The sequence below is a fragment of the Symphalangus syndactylus genome, chromosome 11, assembly GCF_028878055.3.
Source record: "Symphalangus syndactylus isolate Jambi chromosome 11, NHGRI_mSymSyn1-v2.1_pri, whole genome shotgun sequence".
In the NCBI taxonomy this organism is placed as follows: domain Eukaryota; kingdom Metazoa; phylum Chordata; class Mammalia; order Primates; family Hylobatidae; genus Symphalangus; species Symphalangus syndactylus.
Window position 1 is genome coordinate 21079670 of NC_072433.2, and position 23180 is coordinate 21102849.

The following is a 23180-nucleotide window of genomic DNA, read 5'->3' on the forward strand; positions in this document are numbered from 1 at the left end:
TCTATGAACCAGAATTTGAAAATCTTTCCTAAAAGTAGATTAAACTTCTAAAATATTTAAAAGAGAGACAGAGAGACACTAGTCTTCTCTAGGGCCAAAAGTTACAAGAGTGAAGATTCACTCTCAATGTACAGATATATTACACTGAGGGCTGGGCACAGTATTCCCAGCACTTTGGGAGGCCGAGGTGGGCGGATCACCTGAGGTCAGGAGATCTAGATTAGTCTGGTCAACATGGCGAAACCCCATCTCTACTGAAAATACAAAACTTAGCCGGGTATGGTGGCGCATGCCTGTAATCCCAGCTACTCAGGAGGCTGAGGCAAGAGATTTGCTTGAACCCAGGAGGCGGAGGTTGCCTGGGCGACAGAGTGAGACTCCATCTCAAAAAAAAAAAAAAATATATATATATATATATATATATGGTCTTATTCATAATTCTGCCACATTAAATTATGTAAGCTAAAGTATTATTAATTACTACCATATTTCATTAAATGTAAGCTACCACCAGTTGTAATTCACACCATTATTTTATGTACCACTGAGACAGAAAACATGCTGCCCATTGAATTATGACAAGATACCAATTTTTAAATGTACCCTAATTTTGGAAACATTAAAACACGAAAATAGTACATAGTAGAACCTATAAAATATGACTTTTTTTTTTTAGACGGAGTCTCGCTCTGTCGCCCAGCCTGGAGTGCAATGGCACGATCTCCCCTCACTGCAAGCTCCGCCTCCCAGGTTCACGCCATTCTCCTGCCTCAGCCTCCCAAGTAGCTGGGACTATAGGCAGCCCGCAACCAAACCTGGCTAATTTATTATTTATTTATTTATTTTTGAGACGAGTCTCGCTCTGTTGCCCAGGCTGGAGTCCAGTGGGGCGATCTCGGCTCACTGCAAGCTCTGCCTCCTGGGCTCACGCCATTCTCCTGCCTCAGCCTCCCAAGTAGCTGAGACTACAGGTGCCCGCCACCATGCCCAGCTAATTTTTTTATTTTTTGTATTTTTAGTAGAGATGGGGTTTCACCATGTTAGCCAGGATGGTCTCGATCTCCTGACCTTGTGATCCGGCCGCCTCAGCCTCCCAAAGTGCTGGGATTATAGGTGTGAGCCACTGCTCCCAGCTCGCCAGGCTAATTTTTTTTTTATTTTTAGTAGAGACGGGGTTTCACCGTGTGTTAGCCAGGATGGTCTCAATCTCCTGACCTCGTGATCCGCCCGCCTCGGCCTCCCAAAGTGCTGGGCGTGAGCTACCGTGCCCGGCAAAATATGACACTTTAAGTTGAAAATACATTATCATGCTGCACTGTACAGTACACCACCAAAAACAGGTCATGTTTTAATAGCAGAGGTGGTAAGTCACTAGAGCAGCAGCCTAAAGTAACAAGTATAAAACCTAAGTTGAAGAAACTAAATATACTGAGCACTGAATGGATGAAAAGTGCTTCAAACAGTGCCTGATTCAAAAAACTTATTTATTCCTTTAAGCAACCTTAGGAAGTGGCTATCATTATCATCACCCTCTTTGCAAATGAAGACACTGAGGCATAGAGGTTCAGTGACTTTCTTCATGTCATACAACTAGTATTGAAATCCAAACAGAATGGCTCTAGAGTTCATTAGTGGTCTTCTACCACTTGACACTACTGCTCCCTTTTTTTTTTTTTATTTCTTTTTTTTTTTTTTCTTTGGACAGGGTCTCACTCTATCACCCAGGCTAAAGTGCAGTAGCATGATCTTGGCTCACTGCAACTTCCACCTCCTGGGTTCAAGTGAGTCTCCCACCTCAGCCTCCTGAGTAGCTGGGACCACAGGCACACACCATTGCACCTGGCTAATTTTTTGTATTTTTGGTAAAGATGGGGTTTCACCATGTTGCCCAGGCTGGTCTCAAACTCCTGAGCTCAAGTGATCCACCCGCCTCAGCCTCCCAAATTGCTGGGATTACAGGCATGAGACACCGTGTCCAGCTAACTGCTTCTTAAACATCTAAATTATTCTGGTTCCTACAAAGTGTAAGCAAAGAAGGTTGCATGAGAGTCAGAGGACGGGGAAAAAATAAAAAAAGACTGCAAAGTCAGCAGTACCCACAAACAAAGAAAACATCCTCAATTTCCAAAAGTGTGTTGTCGGAATGTCTAAATGCCATATTTCACATGCCACTGCCAAGATTAGGTTAGCGTAGTCTAAACCAGTGGTTGGCAAACTATGGCCGATTGGCCAAGAATGGCCCAACATCTGATTTTGCAAATAACATTTTATTGGAACAGAACTATGTTCATTCATTTACATGTCATCTACAGCTGTTTCTGTACTATAAGAGCAGAACTGAATACCAATAAAGACCAGATAGCAGCCTAAAATACTTACTGTCTCATCTTTTTAAGAAAAACTACCCACTCCTCATTCTCAACTTTTCTTTATTCAGAACTCTTTGTTTGTTTTGAGATGGAGTCTCGCTCTGTCACGCGGGCTGGAGTGCAGTGGCATAATCTGAGCTCACTGCATCCTCAGCCTCCTGGGTTCAAGCGATTCTCCTTCCTTATCAGCCTCCCAAGTAGTTGGGATTAGAGGAACCTGCCACCACGCCGGGCTAATTTTTTTTTTGTACTTTTAGTAGAGACGGGAGTTTCACCACATTGGCCAGGTTCTCGAACTCCTGATCTCAAGTGATCTGCCTGCCTCAGCCTCCCAAAGTACTGGGATTGCAGCCGTGAGCCACTGCACCCGGCCTCAAGATTTTTCACTATTCAAAAATGAACATAAATATCCTTAAACTAAAATTTGGTGTAGACCAAACCTTGATTCACAAAAACAGTTACTATTATCTATAATAAATTGGATGTTAATGAAGGAGGAATGTTTCTCTCACTTATGTATCGAGACAAAAAATTCCAATTCTGATCTGGTTAACTAGAAGATAATACCAGATAGACAAAGTTTCTCATCTTACTTAACTTTAATCCTATGCCATATTTTATGTTTTTAGGTCTTTAACACTGTATTACTAAAGCCTAACCTATCCTCAATGCCCTAAGCGTTAACTGATCACCTCGTAGAATTCTGCTCTCACTACTATTAGAATTGTTTTTCTTTATCCTACAATACTAACCATCAGAATACTTGTAACCTAGTAAAAATTATTCACTAAAAATGATATGCTTCCATGAACCATAAGTTATTGTTAGTTTGAATTAAGTCTGCAAACTTAATCTGTAAACATTAAAACATATCCTTTACCAAACACATGAAAAAAAAAAAAAAAACAGCCAATCTTTAATCAAAGGAAACATCTAAAGACATTGTAGTACCTTTGGTACTGCAGCTTGGAAAACAAAGTCCGTCATATCTAGCTCTGTGCTGTTGGAGGCCTGTATCGTTATCACTGTTACACTGGGGTTGGTATTTGACCGTTCAAAGGTGAATTCTATCTTCAAGCCATTCTTACTGTATGCTGTGATGGAGGGGATGCCTGAGAAAGTACAGGAAGATAAGTCTTATTGTAGTCAGCCTAATGCTTGTAGAATTATTACTTCTTTTTCTTAATAACCACCTCTCATTACTCAGTGCTCCATGTAATGATGGTAACAACAGTCATCGTACCTGCAGCAATATCATTGAAGAGAGGCTGTGATGAAAGCCCATCCAACAAGAAGGGGGGCTGGGATATCTGTGGGACTGAGGCAGGGGCAGGAGCAGCAGCTGGAGCACCTAAAGGAAATATTTTAATGGAAAGTTAACCTTAGGCAGCATGACAAAGCTTACCAAAAAATTATAGGGAAAATTACTTCAGTCTCAGGTTAAGGAAAAGATTCCTTAAACAAGATGCAAAAAGCATAGACCACAAAGAGAAAGAACTAAAAACTCAAGTACTTTAAAACGAGCAACTTCTGTTTATTAAAAAATACTGTAAGAAAAAGTACAGTCTGAGCAACATGGCAAGACCCTGTCTCTACAAAAAAAAAAAAAAAAAAAACAAAAATTATCCGGGCATGGTGTGCACCTGTAGTCCCAGCTACTTGGGAGACTGCAGTGGGAGGATCACTGGAGCCTGGGAAGTTGAGGCTGCACTGAGCTTGCACCACTGTACTCCAGCCTGGGGGACAGAGTGAGACTCTGTCGCAAAAAAAAAAAAAAAAAAAAGTAAAGAGAGAGAGCCCACAGACAGGAGAAAATGTTTGCTATACAGTAATAAATGGATAAGTATCCAAATGATAACTGTCTTCTATAAACCAATAAGGAAGAGATAACCCAATTTAAAAGTGTCAAGATATAAAAACACACAAGTCACAAAAGAGGAAACCTGAAGGAAAAGGGAATCTTACAAAAAGATGCTCAATTTTACCAGTAATGATGGAAGTGGAATTTAAAATTATAGTGAGATACTACCTCATGTCTATCAGAATGGTGAAAATTTCGATGTCTGATAATTCCAGATGTTGGCAAGAAGACGGAACGACGGGAAATTTTAAGCTCTGCTATAGGAAGGTAAACTGGCACAACCAATCTAGAGAGTAATTTGGCAACGGTAGAGTTGAACATCAGTATATCCTTAAACTGAGGTTTCTCAACATTGACAGTAATAGCTTTTAGGTTTCCTAATTCTTTGTTGTAGGGGGCTGCCTTGTTTATTGTAGGATATTAAGTAGCACTCCTGGGCTTTTATGCATTAGACGGTAGCATCCTCCCAGTTGTAACAACCAAAAATATCTTCAGACACTGCCAACCTCTGGAGGACAAAATCTTCCCCAGTTGAGAACCGATTACCCCTTCTTAGGAATGCTTTTAATTAATCCTTGCATGTGTTCACTGGGAGATACATCCAAAAGCATTCACAGCAGGAACACTCCTAATGGTGAAATACTGGAAACAATCAAAATGTCTGTCATCTTGATAATGAATAAGTAAACTGATATATTGATATACTAAAATACTACACATGTACAATAGTAAAAAGTGAATTCACCAGAAATACACTTAACATGGATTATTCATAACTCATTCTCACAATTACAATGTTTAGCAAAAAAAGGCGCAAAAAAGAACACATTCAGTTGGATACCATGTCTAAAAAGGTAAAAATTGGCAAAATAATACTGCATACTATATCGAGAAATGCACAGGAATGGCAAACACCAATGTTAAACACTACTTTAGGACAGACAGTAGTTACATCTGGAATCAAAAAGAAATGGGATGAGAGGGAAATACACAAAGAACATCAACCCTCAATATTTTATTTTACAAACTAGGTAGATCAAAACATTCATTAAATTTTGTAGATGTTAAATGCTGTATAATAAAATTTTAACACACACACACGCACCCTGTGAGGGGTGGTATAAAGTGGGGTGGGAAAAAGAAATAGATTACCATTCTTATTTAATCTTTCCAAATAAGAACAACTTGACAATCATACAATAGAAGATAATTCATAGAACATGAGAGATACCAAGATTTGAGGAAGAAGCATAAGAAAATTCAGCAAAATTAAGAGAATGTATTTTATATTTAAATAGATTTCAAACTACTTGTGAAATTAACTGAAAATATGCCATTTAAAAAAGAACTATCATAGTGAAATAAAGGAAGGCTAGAATATCATCTTTTTTTTAAGAAATTGACAGCAAGAATGAGGGGGAAAAAAGATACTAAAGAGCACCAGAAAAGTAAATGACAGGCTGGGCGTGATGGCTCATACCTGTAATCCCAGCACTTTGGGAGGCCAAGGCGGGTGGATCACCTGAGGTCAGGAGTTTGAGACCAGCCTGGCCAACATAGCGAAACCCCATCTCTACTAAAAATACAAAAATTAGCCAGGTGTGGTGGCACGTGCCTGTAGTCCCAGCCACTTGGGAGGCTGAGGCAGGAGAATCGCTTAAATCTGGGAGGCAAAGGTTGCAGTGAGCCAAGATCACACCATTGCACTCCAGCCTGGGTGACAGAGCGAGACACCATCTCAAAAACAAAAAAAAGTTAATCACATATTAAAAATTAGCAAAGAAAACAGAAATACAGATGGCTAAGCAAGCACAAGAAGTAGAATAAATGCAAACACCATTTGTGCAGTCCAGCAGATTATCAATGAAGTAGACAAATATTCATACAGTTCTCCTAGTCTAAAAAATCAAATCGAGAAAATTTCCCCCAATTCCCATTTTCAAAACAATTTTAGATATGTGTTCTCATGGAAAATCAGAGGCCACTCAAGATACAGGCAGCATATAGGTCCCCAGCTCCCTCAAATTTTCACTTTTTTTTGCCCTGTAAAAGTATAGCAAGGTAGTTTAAGAGAAGAGCAGAAACTTACTGCTCCAAACCCTTTAAAAACACATGATAAATCTATTTCTGAATTTCTACTGACTTAAATTTCTATATAATGGGGTAAAGCTGTAATGATAAATTAAGAAATCTAGAATTCAAAATTTTAAAACAATGTAAAAAGTGGAAAAACATCTTAAAAGCATTATGAATAAGGAAAGAAAACCCAGACTTTTTAACATTTTATCATTTTGCTTTAACATGTAACACTAGGAAAACAAGACAGTAGGAACAAAAAGAAAAGACTCCACAATAAATGAGCTAAGAATACAAGAAGAATGTTCAGAAAGGAACCTCATCTATAATACAAATATGTGAATAAATAATAAACATTCTCCGTGATCAAAAAATAATAGGGCCTCTCTCTCTGCTGACCAAGCCTGGCAGAGGGCTACAAAATTTAAAAAATAATAATAAAAATAAAATATAACAGGACCAAATTTTCACCCAATAGGGCTTTTTAAAATGATAATATACAATGCTTATGACTGTGCAGTTAAACATATAAATTGAGGAAAAGGTAAATAATATTTACCAAGTGCCTACTATGTATCATGCACTGAATAGGTCAATGGGCCTCACAAATATCTTATGGAGTAAGTATTAATCATCCTAATTTTAACCAGACTCAGAAAGACTAAGTCACTTACTCTAAGAAATTAATCTAAAATAAGAACAAATTGATGTAATATTTGTTAAGGCCGCTAGGTAAGAAAAATCTAGAAACAAAATACCCCATACTGGCCAGGTGCGGTGACTCATGCCTGTAATCCCAGCACTTTGGGAGGCCAAGGCGGGAGGATCATTTGAGGTCAGGAGTTCAAGACCAGCCCAGCCAACATGGTGAAACCCCATCTCTATTAAAAAAAAAAAATACAAAACTTAGCTGGGCATGGTGGCACGTGCCTATAAATCCCAACTACTCGGGAGGCTGAGGCAGGAGAATCACTTGAACCCGGGAGGCAGAGGTTGCAGTGAGCTGAGACCGTGCTGCTGCACTCCAGCCTGGGCAACAAAGCAAGATTCCGTTTCAAAAAAAAAAAAAAAAGCCAAACTACCCAATACTAAGGAACTGAGTAAATACAGCAAACTTATTGATAAAGTATTAGTCACCTAAAATTATAATTATGAAGGCTATATACTAACATGGAAATACTAACATATTACGTGAAGTATATGCTATGGTTTAACTATGGGGTTGTTTTTTCTTTTTTTTTTTTGAGACGGAGTCTTGCTCTGTCGCCCAGGCTGGAGTGCAGTGGCGCAATCTCGGCTCACTGCAAGCTCCGCCTCCCGGGTTCACGCCATTCTCCTGCCTCAGCCTCTCCGAGTAGCTGGGACTACAGGTGCCCGCCACCACGCCCAGCTAATTTTTTGTATTTTTTGTAGAGATGGGGTTTCACCGTGGTCTCGATCTCCTGACCTCGTGATCCGCCCGCCTCGGCCTCCCAAAGTGCTGGGATTACAAGCGTGAGCCACGCGCCCAGCCAACTATGGGGTTGTTTTTTGTCAGTTATCCAGTACAGCTTTGACATTTGAGGATTTGAAATTGACCATTTGTAAATGATTCGTAAGTACATGACAAGTAACATTTTGAAATTTTGTTAAGACACAGACACAAATCCTATACTCTGTGACTCCACTGTATTAGGAAAAAAAAATCAGCCTGTGGGAATGAGCTTAGCTAACCATGCAACTTGTTATCTTATGTCTATTTTTTACTCAAGGTCATGTATGCTTTAACTCTTCATTATCCTCTTAAAGAAGATGGCAAAACCCCGTCTCTACTAAAAATACAAAAAATTAGCCGGGCATGGTGGCATTCGCCTATAATCCCAGCTACTCAGGGGACTGAGGCAGGAGGCTTACTTGAACCCGGGAGACAGAGGTTGAAGTGAGCCGAGATAGTCGCACTGTACTCCAGCCCGGCTGACAGAGTGAGACTCTGTCTCAAAAAAAAAAAAAGACACTTTAACCTTTCAGCTATACTTTATACTGTAATTTAGGATAGAAGTTATAGGCCAGGCATGGTGGCTCACACCTGTAATCCCAGCACTTTGGGAGGCTGAGGCCGGTGGATCACGAGGTCGGGACCAGCCTGGCCTACATGGTGAAACCCTGTCTCTACTAAAACTACAAAAATTAGCCAGGCACAGTAGCAGGCGCCTGTCATCCCAGCTACTCAGGAGGCTGAGGTAGGAGACCTGCCTGAACCCAGGTGGCAGAGGCTGCAGTGAGCCAAGATCATGCTACTGCACACCAGCCTGGGTGACAGAGTGAGACTGTCTCAAAAAAAAAAAAAAGGCCAGGCGAAGTGGCTCACACCTGTAATCCCAGCATTTTGGGAGGCCGAGGCAGGGGGATCATGAGGTCAGGAGTTCAGGACCAGCCTGACCAACATGGAGAAACCCCATCTCTACTAAAAATACGAAAATTAGCCAGGGCATGGTGGTGCGTGCCTGTGATCCCAGCTACTCAGGAGGCTGAGGCAGAAGAATCGCTTGAACCCGGGAGGCGGAGGTTGCAGTGAGTCGAGATCGCGCCACTGCACTCCAGCCTGTGCAACAGAGCGAGACTCCATCTCAAAATAAAAGTTGTATTGGACTCGGGTTTATCATATTGCTGAACATGTCTATTACGAATGACTGGTATATACAAACAAAAGAAAAAATATTCCCAAATGAAAAATTATGTTTGAATATTATCAGTAATTGCCCTTCAGTTGCTTTAATTACAGAAAGTGTGGAAGGGAAGTAAGATAAGAGGTAAGTAGCAGGTTAACATCTCTCCACAGATGGCCATAGCTACTGAAAACTAATCATGAATGGGAAGGAACCAAGAAGAAGTCATGTCTTGGGACACTAAAAGCAAAGGTGATATGGGATATATTTTTTGAGCTTGAAAGAGAAAGTGTTTTGTTTTTTTTTCTTTTTTGGAAACACAGTCTTGCTCTGTCACCCAGGCTGCAGTACACAGTGGCGCAATCTCGGCTCACTGCAACCTCCGTCTCTCAGGTTCAAGCGATTCTCCTGCCTCAGCCTCCAGAGTAGCTGGGATTATAGGCAGGCACCACTGCACCCAGCTAATTGTTGTATTTTTAGTAGAGATGGCGTTTCACCATGTTGGCCAGGCTGGTCTAAAACTCCTGACCTCAGGTGATCCGCCTGCCTCTGCCTCCTAAAGTGCTGGGATTACAGGCATGAGCCACTGTGCCCAGCCAGGGAAAGTAGTTTCTATCTTAAAACACTATGAATAATTTACTCACCCAAAATTAAAAGTTTGCCTTTAAGAAATCCCTATAAATTATCTTTAGAGCATTAGCATGACAACATATAACCCAGATATTGTGAAGATTTGACTTTTGCTTCTGATTTAGCCTCTCCCATCTTCAAATGATTCATGTGCTGGAAAGTCTGAGCTCAGTTTAGTTTTACCTCGAGGCTCTATCTTTTCCCAGGTATTAAATAGCTCCAGACTGGCCTCACCTGTAAGGTTGATGTCTCCCAGCAAATCAAGAAGTTCTCCACCAGCAGAAGATGGTTTGCTTGTAGGTGCAGTTGGAATAACAGGTGTTATGTCATTTCCTCCCAACAAATCCAATAAATCATTGGCCTAAACAAGGTAACAACACCTCAATTCATTATTATTGGATTTGTCTAGTATACATCTAATGCAAAGCTCTTTTAATATGTAAAAATAAGGAAGGAAATCATCAACCAACCCAGGAACATTAAAGGGACTCAGCTAAGAGAAAAGCTGTAAGGGACTATAAAATCGTAAGAAGCCCCAGATGAGCAAGTGAAAGGCTGGCTACCTGGCTGGTGGGCTGTGGCCCAGAGGGTGGCGGTTTGGTCTCTAGTGGAGCTGGTTCTGTCTCTCCATTTGTCTGCACAATCTCAGTAGGGCCATTTGTGGTCACTTTTTCCATAACAGGCATTCTCTCAAGTAGGGCAGACCTAGAAGAATCTGAAGTGGTTAAATTCTAGGCAGTCAACCTAGATTCCCTACCCAAAATAATCACCATTAACTATGCTGAGCCCAAGCATGGAGATCTATCTCCCCTCCCAATCCAACATACACACTAAAATAGAAGGTAAATTACAAGAATACATGACCTAAATTCCTGGCTGGATTAAGGGCAGGCAAAAAAATCTTGAATAAACAGACTGTCCAGCTAAATCTCAAAGCATATATTTCAGTGGTAGAGAGATTGAGATGAAAGAAAGGTAAATCCATAGGTATTAACAGTCAAGAAGATACTGCATAATAGAAGAAAAAAAGATGACCCAAACACTAGAATGTTAACAGTAGAAGAATTTGAATGAGATTATTTGTCTTGAAAAAATACAACTCCCACTTCTTTTTTTTTTTTTTGAGACAGAGTCTTGCTCTGTCGCCAGGCTGGAGTGCAGTGGCGTGATCTTGGCTCACTGCAACACCCGCCTTCCAGGTTCAAATGATTCTCCTGTGTCAGCCTCCCAAGTAGCTGAGAATACAGGCATGCGCCACCATGCCCAACTAATTTTTTTGTATTTTTAGTAGAGACGGGGTTTCACCATGTTGGCCAGGATGGTCTCGATCTCTTGACCTCGTGATCTGCCCACCTCGGCCTCCCAAAGTGCTGGGATTACAGGCGTGAGTCACCATGCCCGGCCTCCCACTTCTTAACTAAATAAAATAGAAAATAAAGCAAACTTTCCATACCAAATAAAATGTAAGGGTTGGAGGTGAAATGAAAGGGAGTTAATTTATTTCTTTAGAGACTAGGCAGAACAGAAGATGGACAAAACAGAAGCAGCCAAGCAATTAGAACTAAACAGGGATATGAAGACCAATTAATAAAGCACAAGGGGGGCCGGGCGCGGTGGCTCAAGCCTGTAATCCCAGCACTTTGGGAGGCCGAGGCGGGCAGATCACGAGGTCAGGAGATTGAGACCATCCTGGCTAACACGGTGAAACCCCGTCTCTACTAAAAATACAAAAAATTAGCCGGGCGAGGTGGCGGGCGCCTGTAGTCCCAGCTACGCGGGAGGCTGAGGCAGGAGAATGGTGTGACCCCCCAGGGGGCGGAGCCTGCAGTGAGCCGAGATCGCGCCACTGAACTCCAGCCTGGGCAACAGAGCGAGACTCCGCCTCAAAAAAAATAAATAAATAAATAAATAAAGCACAAGGAATCAATCTTCTTTACGGATTACCATGACAATTTAGTCAGGATGCTAAGAGATAGACGCATTGCTTAGTTTCTTTCGCTCACCTCATGTGGTCATATTTCTTGAAAAGTGCATTATATTCTACTGCCCTCTGCTGGAGTTCCACATCAATGCTGCTTCCATAGATGGAAACCACTTTCTTAATTCGGCTATAGATAAAATGACAAACAAAATACCCAAAAGAAAATTCAAAAATAAGCAGAGATAATGTTTAATAAGCCAGAATTTTCTGGTTAAAATACTGAAATACTCATTTTTTCTTAATTTATATAATTTTTCAAAAACAAAACACTTTATTTTCATCCATTTATCTGATATTCACATTATACTATTCTCATTGTAACACTAGATTTTTGTCTGTTAAATATTCCATCCCCATTCTGCAGCAATGATGGTGTGGAAAAAACATATATATATATGCCAGTCCCTAAACTTTGCTAGACAAAAGTACCCACTATTACTTTGCCACAAAAGAAATCTGTACTGTTCATTCTCTTCTTTGATAATTTTAAAATAATTTTTAATCTATAAAAGGGTCAGAGCATCAAAATGTTGACCCCAAATTCTTCCAGTTCAGAATTTTAAAAGTAATTCAATACCATTTTTTATAAGACTTCACATTTAAAAGTGAAGCAGAAAGACTACAAGAACTAAGTTTGCCTTAAATATGCTTAGGTGGGAAAGTGACCTGAGAATCTACTTTACTCAAAAAAGCAAAGAGGAGAATTAAAAGATTTAATCACCAAAACATTCACGATTTTATTCCTATTAAGACTTGTCAAAATATAATAAACCAAAACCTTGGCCAGATTACAAGGTCAGGAGTTCGAGATCAGTCTGGCCAAAATGGTGAAACCCCATCTCCACCAAAAAATACAAAAATTAGCCAGGCGTGGTGGTGCGCACCTGTAATCCCAGCTACTCGGGAGGCTGAGGCAGGAGAATTGCTTGAACCCTGGAGGTGGAGACTGCAGTGAGCCGAGATTGTATGACACTGCACTCCAGCCTGGGCAACAGAGCAAGACTCTGTCATAAAACAAAATGAAATATAAAACACAAATAAACCAAAACCTTTAGGTGGGGAAGTAGATTCTCAATTTAAAAAGAAAGAAAAAGGTATTAGAAATCTCATTCTAAAAACGTAACTTTTAGGCCAGGTGGAGTGGGTCACATCTGTAATCCCTGCACTTTGGGAGGTCAGGGCAGGAGGATCACTTGAGCCCAGGAGTTTGAGACCTGCCTGGGCAAACAAACGAAACACTTTCTCTACAAAAAAATTTAAAAATTAGCTAGGCAAGATGGTGTGCACTTATAGTCCCAGCTCCTCTGGAGGCTGAGACAGGAAGATCCCTTAAGCCCAGGAGTTCAAGGTTGCAGTAAAATATGATGGCACCACTGCACCCCATCCTGGGTAAGAGAGCGAGACCCTGTTTCAACAAACAAACAAACGAACAAAACCCTCTAAACTTTTTTGCTTCAAAATAATCCACTAGGGAGTAAAAGAATGAGAGGGAACAAAGTGCTGATGAATAAAGATTAACCATGAATTGATCACTGTGACTGTGGAGAAATAAGTAATGCAAATTTGTGTTATTATTCTCTCTACTTTTGTCTATGCTTGAAATTTTCCATGATAACAAGTTTTTTGGGTTTTGTTTTTTAATTACAAAACCTATTCACCCTATGTTTCTTCAATACTCACTTTACAGTACAAGTGAATCGAGTAGAAAGCTTCATAATGGCAGTGAGGGCATAACCTCGTGTCACAGAGGTGGACATATTAGAGATTAGGACACTTTCTAAAATATCCAACACTTCATCCTCTGTTACCTGAGGAGGAGGAGGAAAAAGAAGACGATGAAGAATGAGTAGCATGATTAAGCATCTAAATCTGATATCAAGTCAGGGGATGCAGCCAGAAAGACAATCCTACCATTACAAAAGCCTCTAACTCAACCTGTGCTTTGCCAGGGTAACTGTCCAAGCTGTTCTATCAACCAGAGTAGGTGGGGGTAAAAAAAGTGCTCTGGTTCTATCAACCAGAGCAGGTGGGGGTATAAAGAGTGAAAAATGACCACTGGGGCTGAGAGGCAGTAATATTAGAGCTTCAAGTGGCAGAAACAGAAGAAAAGAAAAACATACAGAGTTCAAGTGTCGTTGCCACAATTTTCCCTTTTAAAGCCAGTCCTTTAATGTGCAAATAAGAACACGGATACATGTCTCATTTCTTCTTGTTTATCAGTCAGAGGGTAAGAGAAACAATAATTCAGTCCCCTAGGACAGGGACTTGGGCCTAAAGTGGTTTTAAAATTTCACAATGGGGCCAGGCAAAGTAGCTCATGCCTGTTTTTTTTGTTTGTTTGTTTGTTTGTTTGTTTGAGACGGAATCTGGCTCTGTCGCCCAGGCTGGAATGCAGTGGTGCAATCTTGGCTCACTGCAAGCTCCACCTCCCGGGTTCACGCCATTCTCCTGCCTCAGCCTCCTCAGTAGCTGGGACTACAGGTGCCTGTCACCACACCCGGCCAATTTTTTCTATTTTTTAGTAGAGACGGGGTTTCACTGTGTTAGCCAGGATGGTCTCAATCTCCTGACCTTGTGATCCACCCGCCTTGGCCTCCCAAAGTGCTGGGATTACAGGCGTGAGCCACCATGCCCAGAAACGCCTGTTAATCCCAACACTTTGAGAGGCCAAGGCAGACAGGTTGCTTGAGTCCAGGAGTTCGAGACCAGCCTGGGCAATATGGTGAAACCCTGTCTCTACAAAAAGTAGAATAAATTAGCCAGGCATGGTGGTGCATGCCTATAGTCCCAGCTACTCAGGAGGCTGAGGTGGGAAGATCGCTTGAAACCCAGGAGATCAAGACTGCAGTGAATTGTGATCCCGCCACAGCACTCCGGCTTGGGTGACAGAGTGAGACTCTCTCAAAAAAAAAAACCTCACAATGGCTCAATAAGTTCCATCTCAAAAAATGGGAGGTTTTCCAATATAATTCTCATTTGCTTCTTTAAAAAGTTGGGTATTTTTTTAATTTTTTTGAGACAGGGTCTCACTCCTGAGTAGCTGAGACTAGACATTGTCATACCTGACTAATATTTGTGTCTTTTATAGAGACACAGTTTCACCATGTTGCCCAGGCTGGTCTCAAACTCCTGGGCTCAAGCAATGCTCCCATCTCAGCCTCCCAAAGCACTGGGATTACAGGCATGAGCCACCACGCCTAGCCTAAAAAGTTTCCAAGGAATCAACCTCAACTCCCCATAAAACACTACTCTCCTATAACCAAAACAGCTATTTTCCCCCACTTAACCAAGAGTGACAAGGAGTACCTGAATAGGCTCTTCCTCGTCACACTGGCCAGATACAAGAAGATCACCATATTCACCTATACACCATGCAGCCACTTGTACCAAAGGTTGCTGTGAAAAGAAAAGTCAACATTTCTCAAGAACTTCAATTTTTCCAAAGTTATTTAATGCAAATCATAGGTCATCTCATAATAAAGATCAAAACTGTGCATATCTAGAGTGTTAGAAATAAAGACATACCAAAGGGGAGAGAGGAGGGGGAAAAAAAAGAAGAAAAACATACCAGAAAAATTGAGGGTAAAATTACCCCCTAAAATAGCTGAATGAAGTACTTACTTGAGAATAATCACCAAGAATTGCTTTGTACAGGCGCTGGACAGTATAGGCATGCATCTCCACACTATTAGTTATTAACTGGATTAAATTGGGGACTGCATCATCACGAACATAACTTCCTGCCTAAAAGGAAATGCAGACAATTACCCCTAGAAACACACAGCAATGATGATAACAAGTGTTAGCTATTATTATTACTGTGTGTTTTTTCCTTTCTTTCTTTTTTTGAGACAGAGTCTCACTCTGTCACCCAGGCTGGAGTGCAATAGCGCGATCTTGGCTCACTGCCACCTCCACCTCCCAGGTTCAAATGATTCTCACGGCTCAGCCTCCCGAGTAGCTGGGACTCCAGGTACATGCCACCACACCCGGCTAATTTTTTCTATTTTTAGTAGAGATGGGGTTTCACCATGTTGGTCAGGCTGGTCTCGAACTCCTGACCTCAGATGGTCCACCTGCCTCAGCCTCCCAAAGTGCTGGGATTACAGGTGTGTGCCACTGCGCCCAGCCATTACTATTGTTTTTAAAAGAAGAATACTACAAAACACCCTCAAAGATAAATTTAGTTCCAATTCTCAGGTTCATAACAGCTCAAACTTCAAAGTCTTATTTAAATATGTTAAATTTTTAAATTTTATTTTATTTTAAAAAATTTTCTGTTTGTCCAAAGGCCGGGTGTGGTGGCTCACGCCTGTAATCCCAGCACTTTGGGAGGCCAAGGCAAGCGGATCACAAGGTCAGGAGATTGAGACCATCCTGGCTAACACGGTGAAACCCCGTCTCTACTAAAAATACAAAAAATTAGCCGGGTGTGTGGTGGGTGCCTGTAGTCCCAGCTACTCAGGAGGCTGAGACAGCAGAATGGCGTGAACCCGGGAGGCAGAGCTTGCAGTGAGCCGAGTTTGCGCCACTGCACTCCAGCCTGCGCGACAGAGTGAGACTCCGTCTCAAAAAAAACAAAAAAAAATTTTCTCTTTGTCCAAATTAAAAGGAAGCCTGGACACAGTGGCTCACACCTGTAATCCCAGCACTTTGGGAGGCTGAAGCAAGAGGACTGCTTGAGGCCAGGAGTTTGACACAAGCCTGGGCCACACAGCAAGACTCCATCACTACCAACAATAATAATAATAATAATAATGTAAAGGTTTAAAACTTTATCACCCAACCTTGGTCAATCTCCCATTCCTAAATAGAACAATAGATTTAATTTGTAAGACTGAGACCAGTCCTAACCATGTGTATTTTGGAAAGGGAAAAAAAAGAAAAAAAAAAAAAAAAAACAGCCAGGTGATCAGGGTTTTATCAGGTCACTCCTGTTAAGAAACACAAAGACAGAGGAAGATTTCTGGGAAGATGAACAAAAGAAAAGGTGAGAAGCTAAAAAGCAGGTAATTTGCAGTATAGTTTATTTACATCCTTCCCTAAAGCAGAGTGCATTAAATACACGAAAGCATCAGGGTGATCTAATGGGCTTGTATAATAAGACTACTTCTAGCAGCAGAATACACATTTTTCTCAAACTTACACTGAACCAAGAAAGACCATATTCTGGGTCATAAAAAATATCTTAACAAATTTCAAAGAACATAAATCATACAGAGTATGTTCTTAGACCACACAGAATTAAACTAGAAATCTGCAACACAAAGACAGCTGCAAAAAATCCCAAAATACTTGGAGATTAAAAGAACATACTTCTAAATAACACATGGGTCAAAAACAACATTATAGGAGAAAACTATAGGCCAAACTTTCTCATGAATATACATATAAAATACATGAATATACATATAAAAATACAAAATATTAGCAAATCAAACCCAACAAATTTATAAAAAGAATAATATACCCTGACCATGTATTCCAGGTATGTAAGGCTGGTTAGGCATTCAAATATCAATGTAACCCAGCACGTAACAGGCTAAAGAAAACAAATCACATGATCATAATAAGAGAACACAAGTCAGTTAGAAAAATAAAATCAGGGGCACAAAAAAAAAAAGCTTTTGAATTTTTATAACCACTTTCCTTCAGGAGTGTTAATTTCTTCCTTCTTTTGAGCCTCATGAAAACTAGGAAAACATGTCCTGATTCATCATTATGTTAATTACATTTTGTTAGATTATAATTTTTCCCCTTGTTAATCAAATTTATTAACTTTTAACCTTTTACCAAGTTAATTCATTGTAAGTAAACTAAAAAACGAGTATGCCCCAGAGAGAATTCCACGGCAACAAATACATATACATATAAGTCATAATTTCATAAGTCAACAAATACATATAAGTCATAATTTCAGTGATATCATTCTCTCCCTACAGATGTTTCATAATTTACTTAATCCCCATTTGGGGACTACTAGTTGTTTCCGGTTTTCTCCTACTATAAACAAGATTAGGATGAATATTTTTAGATATACATTTTTGTGTACTTGTCCTGTTATTTTTTCAGGCTAAAGTCTTAAAAATTGAATTAATGAATCAAAGGGTACAATTTAAGGTTTTTCCTACATGCTACCAAACTGCACAGTAAAAAGATGGCATCATCCTATACTCCCATAAAGTGAAGAGTACTGCCTGTTTCTCTAACACTGGGAATTAGATTAAAAAATATGAAATGTGAAAAATGATACCTCACTTTTACTTTATTTCTTTAATAAGAAAATTTTTTCAAATGTTAATTAGCCATTTCTTTCTTCATGAATTGCTGGCTCAAATACCAATTATTCCATTAGAGTGGTATTTCCTATTAATTGTAAATTATTCATAGATCAAATATATTAATATGCTGTCATATGTTAATGTTTTCCCCAGTTGTTAATTTGCCTTTTAAATCGTAGACTGCTCCCTTTTTCGTTATTCAATTTTTAAATTTTAATATGGTTAAATTTGTGACTTTTCCTTTACAGTATCTACTTCTAGTGACTTAATTAGATGGAAATGGTTTTCTTTACAAGTCACTGCACTTTCATTTTTACTCTTAAATACCTAATCCTTGCCTACTAATTGAATAATAAACACAGAAACCCTGAATTTCTGAAAGAATGCCAAAGAAAGGATCCCATCCGAAACAGGATTTCAAATCCTGAGTAACTTTAGCCATTCAAAACCCTGCAATGGCTTCCTAACATATTCAAAATAAAATGCAAGCTCCCATGAGGCCTACATGGTCTGGCCCCGCTTATGTCTCTGACGTCCATCCTACCATTCTCTGCCTCTCTCACTTTATGGCTTCACTTGCCTTCCTGTTGCTCTCCAAGCAAGCCATGCTTGTTCCTACCTCAGGTCTTTGCACTTAGTGTTCCCTCCGTATGGTACACGATTCCTCAAGATCTCTGCATGGCTTGCACCTCATGTCTCTCAGGTCTCTACACAAATGTTATCTCCTCTGAGAGACCTCCCTGACTAACTCTAATTTAAAACACTTGGCCAGTTGCCCTATATCCCACCTTATCCTGCCATCATTATATTCCTCCATGCTGCTTTAGGTTTTTCTTCATGGCATTTATTCCTAACTGCCATTAATGTTACCTGTTTACTTGTGAATTTCTTACCTCCCTGACTAGAACATAAACTTCATGATAACATCAGTATATCCCAGCACTTCGTATATGCTGTCTGAAAAAAGCTACTTACCGTTGTCAAAACACGCATAATTGTGTCTATATGCCATCGTTTGGAAGGTGCATACCTGAAAAAAAACAATGGAAAGGGACACTTGGAACCAGTAAAATATACTGTTTTCAGTGACTAGAAAATCCTGCCCAAGCAGGGTGACTCACACCTGTGATCCCAGCATTTTGGGAGGCCGAGGTGGGAGATCGCCTGAGCTCAGGAGTTCGAGACCAGCCTGGGCAACATAGTGAAACTCCGTCTCACCAAAAAATACAAAAATTAGCTGGGTGTGGTGGTGGGTGCCAGTAGTTCAGCTACTCTGGGAGATTGAGGTGGGAGGATTGCCTGAGCCTGGGAGGTTGAGGCTACAGTGAGAAAGAGAAGAAAGAGAAGAAAGAAAAGAAAGAAGAAGGAAAGAAGGAAGGAAAGAAAGAGAGAGAGAAAAGAAAGAAAAGAAAAAGAAAAGGAAGGAAGGAAGGAAGGAAGGAAGGAAGGAAGGAAGGAGGGAGGGAGGGAGGGAGGGAGGGAGGGAGGGAGGGAAGAGAAGGGAAAGGAAAAGGAAAAGAAAAGAAAAGAAAAGAAAAGAATAGAAAAGAAAAGAAAAGAAAAGAAAAGAAAAGAAAAGAAAAGAAAAGAAAAGAAAAGAAAAGAAAAAAGAAAAGAAAATCCTGTCCTACAGTCTTTTCTAGGTTCCCTGGATAAGTGAACATATCTGGAAACATTTCAACTTCAAATCTAGCAGCAAATGCCATTTCAAAGATACAAAGATATACAGTCTACTGACTTCAGTGGCTCATGCCTATAATCCCAGTACTTTGGGAGGCCAAGGAGGAAGGAGTGCTTGAGGCCAGGAGTTCCACACAAACCTGGGCAACATAGCAAGACCCCATCTCTACAAAATAAAACTTAAAAAATTAGTGGCACATGATGATTTGCACCTATAGTCCCAGCTACTCAGGAGGCTGAGGCAGAAGGATGGCTTAAGCCCAGAAGTCCAGGCTGCAGTAAGCTATGACTGGGCCACCTTCCTCCAGCCTGGGTGACAGAGCAAGACTCCGTTTCTAAAATTAAAGAAAAAAAAAAAAAGAGGGTACGTAGTCAAACTCAGATGTTTCCCATAAGATTGCAGTAAGAGTTGCTAAGCTGAGAAATGAGATTTGTTTTCAGTTTCAGAGAAAATGAATCATTTAGTCAGGGCAGGAGAGGATAAAGAAGAAAGAAGAAAAGGGACTGTTTTCAGACCAAGACAACAATATTAGGACTAAAAACTTGTTTCCTTAAATTCAGAGTGGAAAGAAGAGAAAGAATAGCTGTACTACTAAAATCATAAGGTACTTCCTCAAAATTCTGCATAGAGCTGCAATTCAGATGTTGTAACTTTTCTATTCCCTTTATTAAAACAGCATCATAGGCCAGGTGTGGTGGCTGATGCCTGTAATCCTAGCACTTTGGGAGGCTGAGGCAGGTGAATCGCTTGAGTCCAGGAGTTTGAGACCAGCCTGGACAACATAGCAAAACCCCACCTATACCAAAAAAAAAAAAAAAAAAAAAAAACAGAAATTAGCAGGGTGTGGTGGCGTAAGCCTATGGTCCCAGCTACTTGGGGGGCTGAGGCAGGAGGATCCCCTGAACCTGGGAGGTCAAGGTTGCAGTGAGCCAAGATTGTGCCACTGCACTCCAGCCTAGGTGACAAAGTGAGAGCCTGTCTCAAAAAAACCCAAAACAAAAAAAACCAGCATCATAGATGAGAGGTTAAAGAACAGATAAAGGAGAAGATTTCATTAAAGTGTGAAATTTTTTGGGTCTCAGCATATTTAAATTCTGGCTATAATAGCCTTCTCCAAGCTAATTTATAATTGAGAGCTTGAAATAAATGCTATGTGTTTTAAACATATTTACAGTAGTTTCTCCATTTTTTTTTTGTTTTGTTTTTGAGACAGAGTCTTGCTTTGTCACCTAGGCTGGAGTGCAGTGGCATAATCTCGGCTCACTGCAACCTCCACCTCCCAGGTTCAAGTGATTCTCCTGCCTCAGCCTGCCAAGTAGCTGGGACTACAGGCGCGTGCCACCAGGCCCAACAAATTTTTGTATTTTTAGTGGAGACAGAGTTTCACTATGTTGGCCAGGCTCCTGACTTCATGATCCGCCTGCCTTGGCCTCCCAAACTGCTGAGACTGCAGGCGTGTGCCACCGCGCCCAGCACCCTCCCCATGTTTTAAAGACACTTCCAAAAGTTCCAAGCAGACTCTACCAGTAAAGGTAAAAATTAAATCTTACTTTTCTGCAGCAAGAAAGATTCCAGATGCACAGTCAGCTTTAAATTCTGGCTCACACGAATCCAGAAAATAAAGTAATTCTTTCATCATGCCTCGGATATTATTCCCATTTACCAGGGCAAAACTCAATTCCATTGCACGCCTTGCAAAAGGAAAAAATTAAAAACAGTTATGAAATTTATAGTGGAAATGAAACAAAGACCCAGGTATGTACTGTGTGAACACCAAGTACTGCCAGATGTGCTAATGTCCTTGCATGATCTTGTGATCCCAATCTTTGCACACAAAATAACCAAAGAGATGTATTCTTATGTAATCAAAGTTAGTTTTGATATTTTGAATCTTCATGCAATATTCTTCTTCAAAAGTCCCTATGAGATATACCACTAATGTCCAAACATGCGGCTTGGGTTCAACAGGCTGTTCTACAAAGGTGGAAGTTAGAATACCTAACAGTCTCAAAAGGAGGGGCAACAAATGTATTACCCAATAATAATACCTATCTGCCTCATTCCTTAAAAATGTGACATGTTAAGTCACCATATTCTACTTTTATTACACCCCACTCTGTCCAAAGATGATGTAATATAGTTTATGTCAAAAGGTGTGCAGAAAATTCAAATTAAAAACAAATTCAAGGCCGAGCGTGGTGGCTCACACCTGTTTTCTCACCACTTTGGGAGGCCAAGGTGGGCGAATCACCTGAGGTCAGGAGTTTGAGACCAGGATGGCCAACATGGTGAAAGCACTTCTGTACTAAAAATACAAAAATTAGCCGGGCATGGTGGTGGGCGCCTGTAGTCCCAGCTACTAGGGAGGCCGAGGTAGGAGAATTGCTTGAACCCAGGAGACAGAGATTGCAGTGAGGCGAGGCACTCCAGCCTTGGCAACAGAGCGAGACTCTGTCTCAAAAAAAAAAAAAAAAAAAAAAAACAAAGGGAAAATGAGGGCCATGAGAAGGAAAAAAAAAAAGGCGTGTGCTATGAGGACAAATAAGAGTTTCTGTAACTGCCTATACAAAGTTGGCAATGAAGTTAAAAATAGGAATGTTTAACATGTAAAAGCTGTAAGGTTGCTATATACATCTTTCCATACTTGGTCAATAATATCAAACACTGTATGTACACTGACTTTCAAAAGTAACAGTTTAGGCTGGGTGCAGTGGCTCACGCCTGTAATCCCAGCACTTTCGGAGGACAAGGCGGGCACATCACCTGAGGTCAGGAGTTCGAGACCAACCTAGCCAATATGGCAAAACCCTGTCTCTACTAAAAATATAAAAATTAGCCGGGTGTGGTGGCAGGCGCCTGTAATCCCAGGTACTTTAGAGGCTGAGACAGGAGAATCGCTTGAACTCAGGAGACGGAAGTTGCAGTGAGCCGAGATCCCGCCACCACACTCCAGCCTGAGTGACACAAGACTCCATCTCAAAAAAAAAAAAAAATTTAACAAGTAGGAGATACTTTCATCTTAGCTAACATATAAGTAAGCAAAAATTCAATCCTTAGATATAATAACTTTTATAGGGTGCTTATGTAATTTACATATATTAATTCAATTTATCCTGCATAACCCTATGAAGTGGTTGCCCTTCTATCTGCATTTTACTTATGACGCAATTGAGGCACTAAAAGTTTAAGTAATTTGACCCGGTCTATTAAAGGCAGAGTCAGAAAATGAAATGAGGCAGTCTGGCTCCAGAGTCTAAGCTCTTAGTGTTATATATCCTGTCAAAGAGACACAGGTTTCACTTCTTTTGAAATTCACAGCCCAGTAATGAGCTAGAGAGAAAGAACACAAAAAGAGTCAGAAGGCTAATATCTATTCCCAGGACTGCCCCTTACAAGGATTAAGGTTTAGGTTAAGTCATTTGATCCCAAAGGAACCAAATTTTAACTAATCTGTTAATTAGCGATAGAAGTAGTTGCTTAGGCTCTCTCATTGGCTTGCTCTGAGAACGCACTGAGAGGGTACTTACAAAATCTTTTGCAAAGCACTATATAAAAGTTGGTGTTATTAAGTTTAGGTCTTATCTTTAGATTGCTCAAGCACTTAGCACCTTTTATTTGTACCTGTTCTGTGCAAATCAAAGGAACTCAGCATCAAT

General features: G+C 40.4%; 1 protein-coding gene across 3 annotated transcripts in view; it reads right to left on the reverse strand.

Moving 5' to 3' along the window:
- AP1G1 (adaptor related protein complex 1 subunit gamma 1) overlaps nt 1-23180 on the reverse strand; it is an 80094-nt gene that overhangs the window by 4259 nt on the left and 52655 nt on the right. For all 3 annotated transcript variants that reach the window (XM_055298499.2, XM_055298497.2, XM_063611591.1), the window contains 10 exons: nt 21075-21215; nt 18819-18873; nt 15184-15306; nt 14869-14958; nt 13243-13370; nt 11585-11689; nt 10145-10286; nt 9816-9942; nt 3613-3720; nt 3321-3481 (listed from right to left, as the gene is read on the reverse strand). In XM_055298499.2, the coding sequence (XP_055154474.1) occupies nt 3321-3481; nt 3613-3720; nt 9816-9942; nt 10145-10286; nt 11585-11689; nt 13243-13370; nt 14869-14958; nt 15184-15306; nt 18819-18873; nt 21075-21215 (1180 nt within the window). The remainder of the gene's footprint in view (nt 1-3320; nt 3482-3612; nt 3721-9815; nt 9943-10144; nt 10287-11584; nt 11690-13242; nt 13371-14868; nt 14959-15183; nt 15307-18818; nt 18874-21074; nt 21216-23180) is intronic.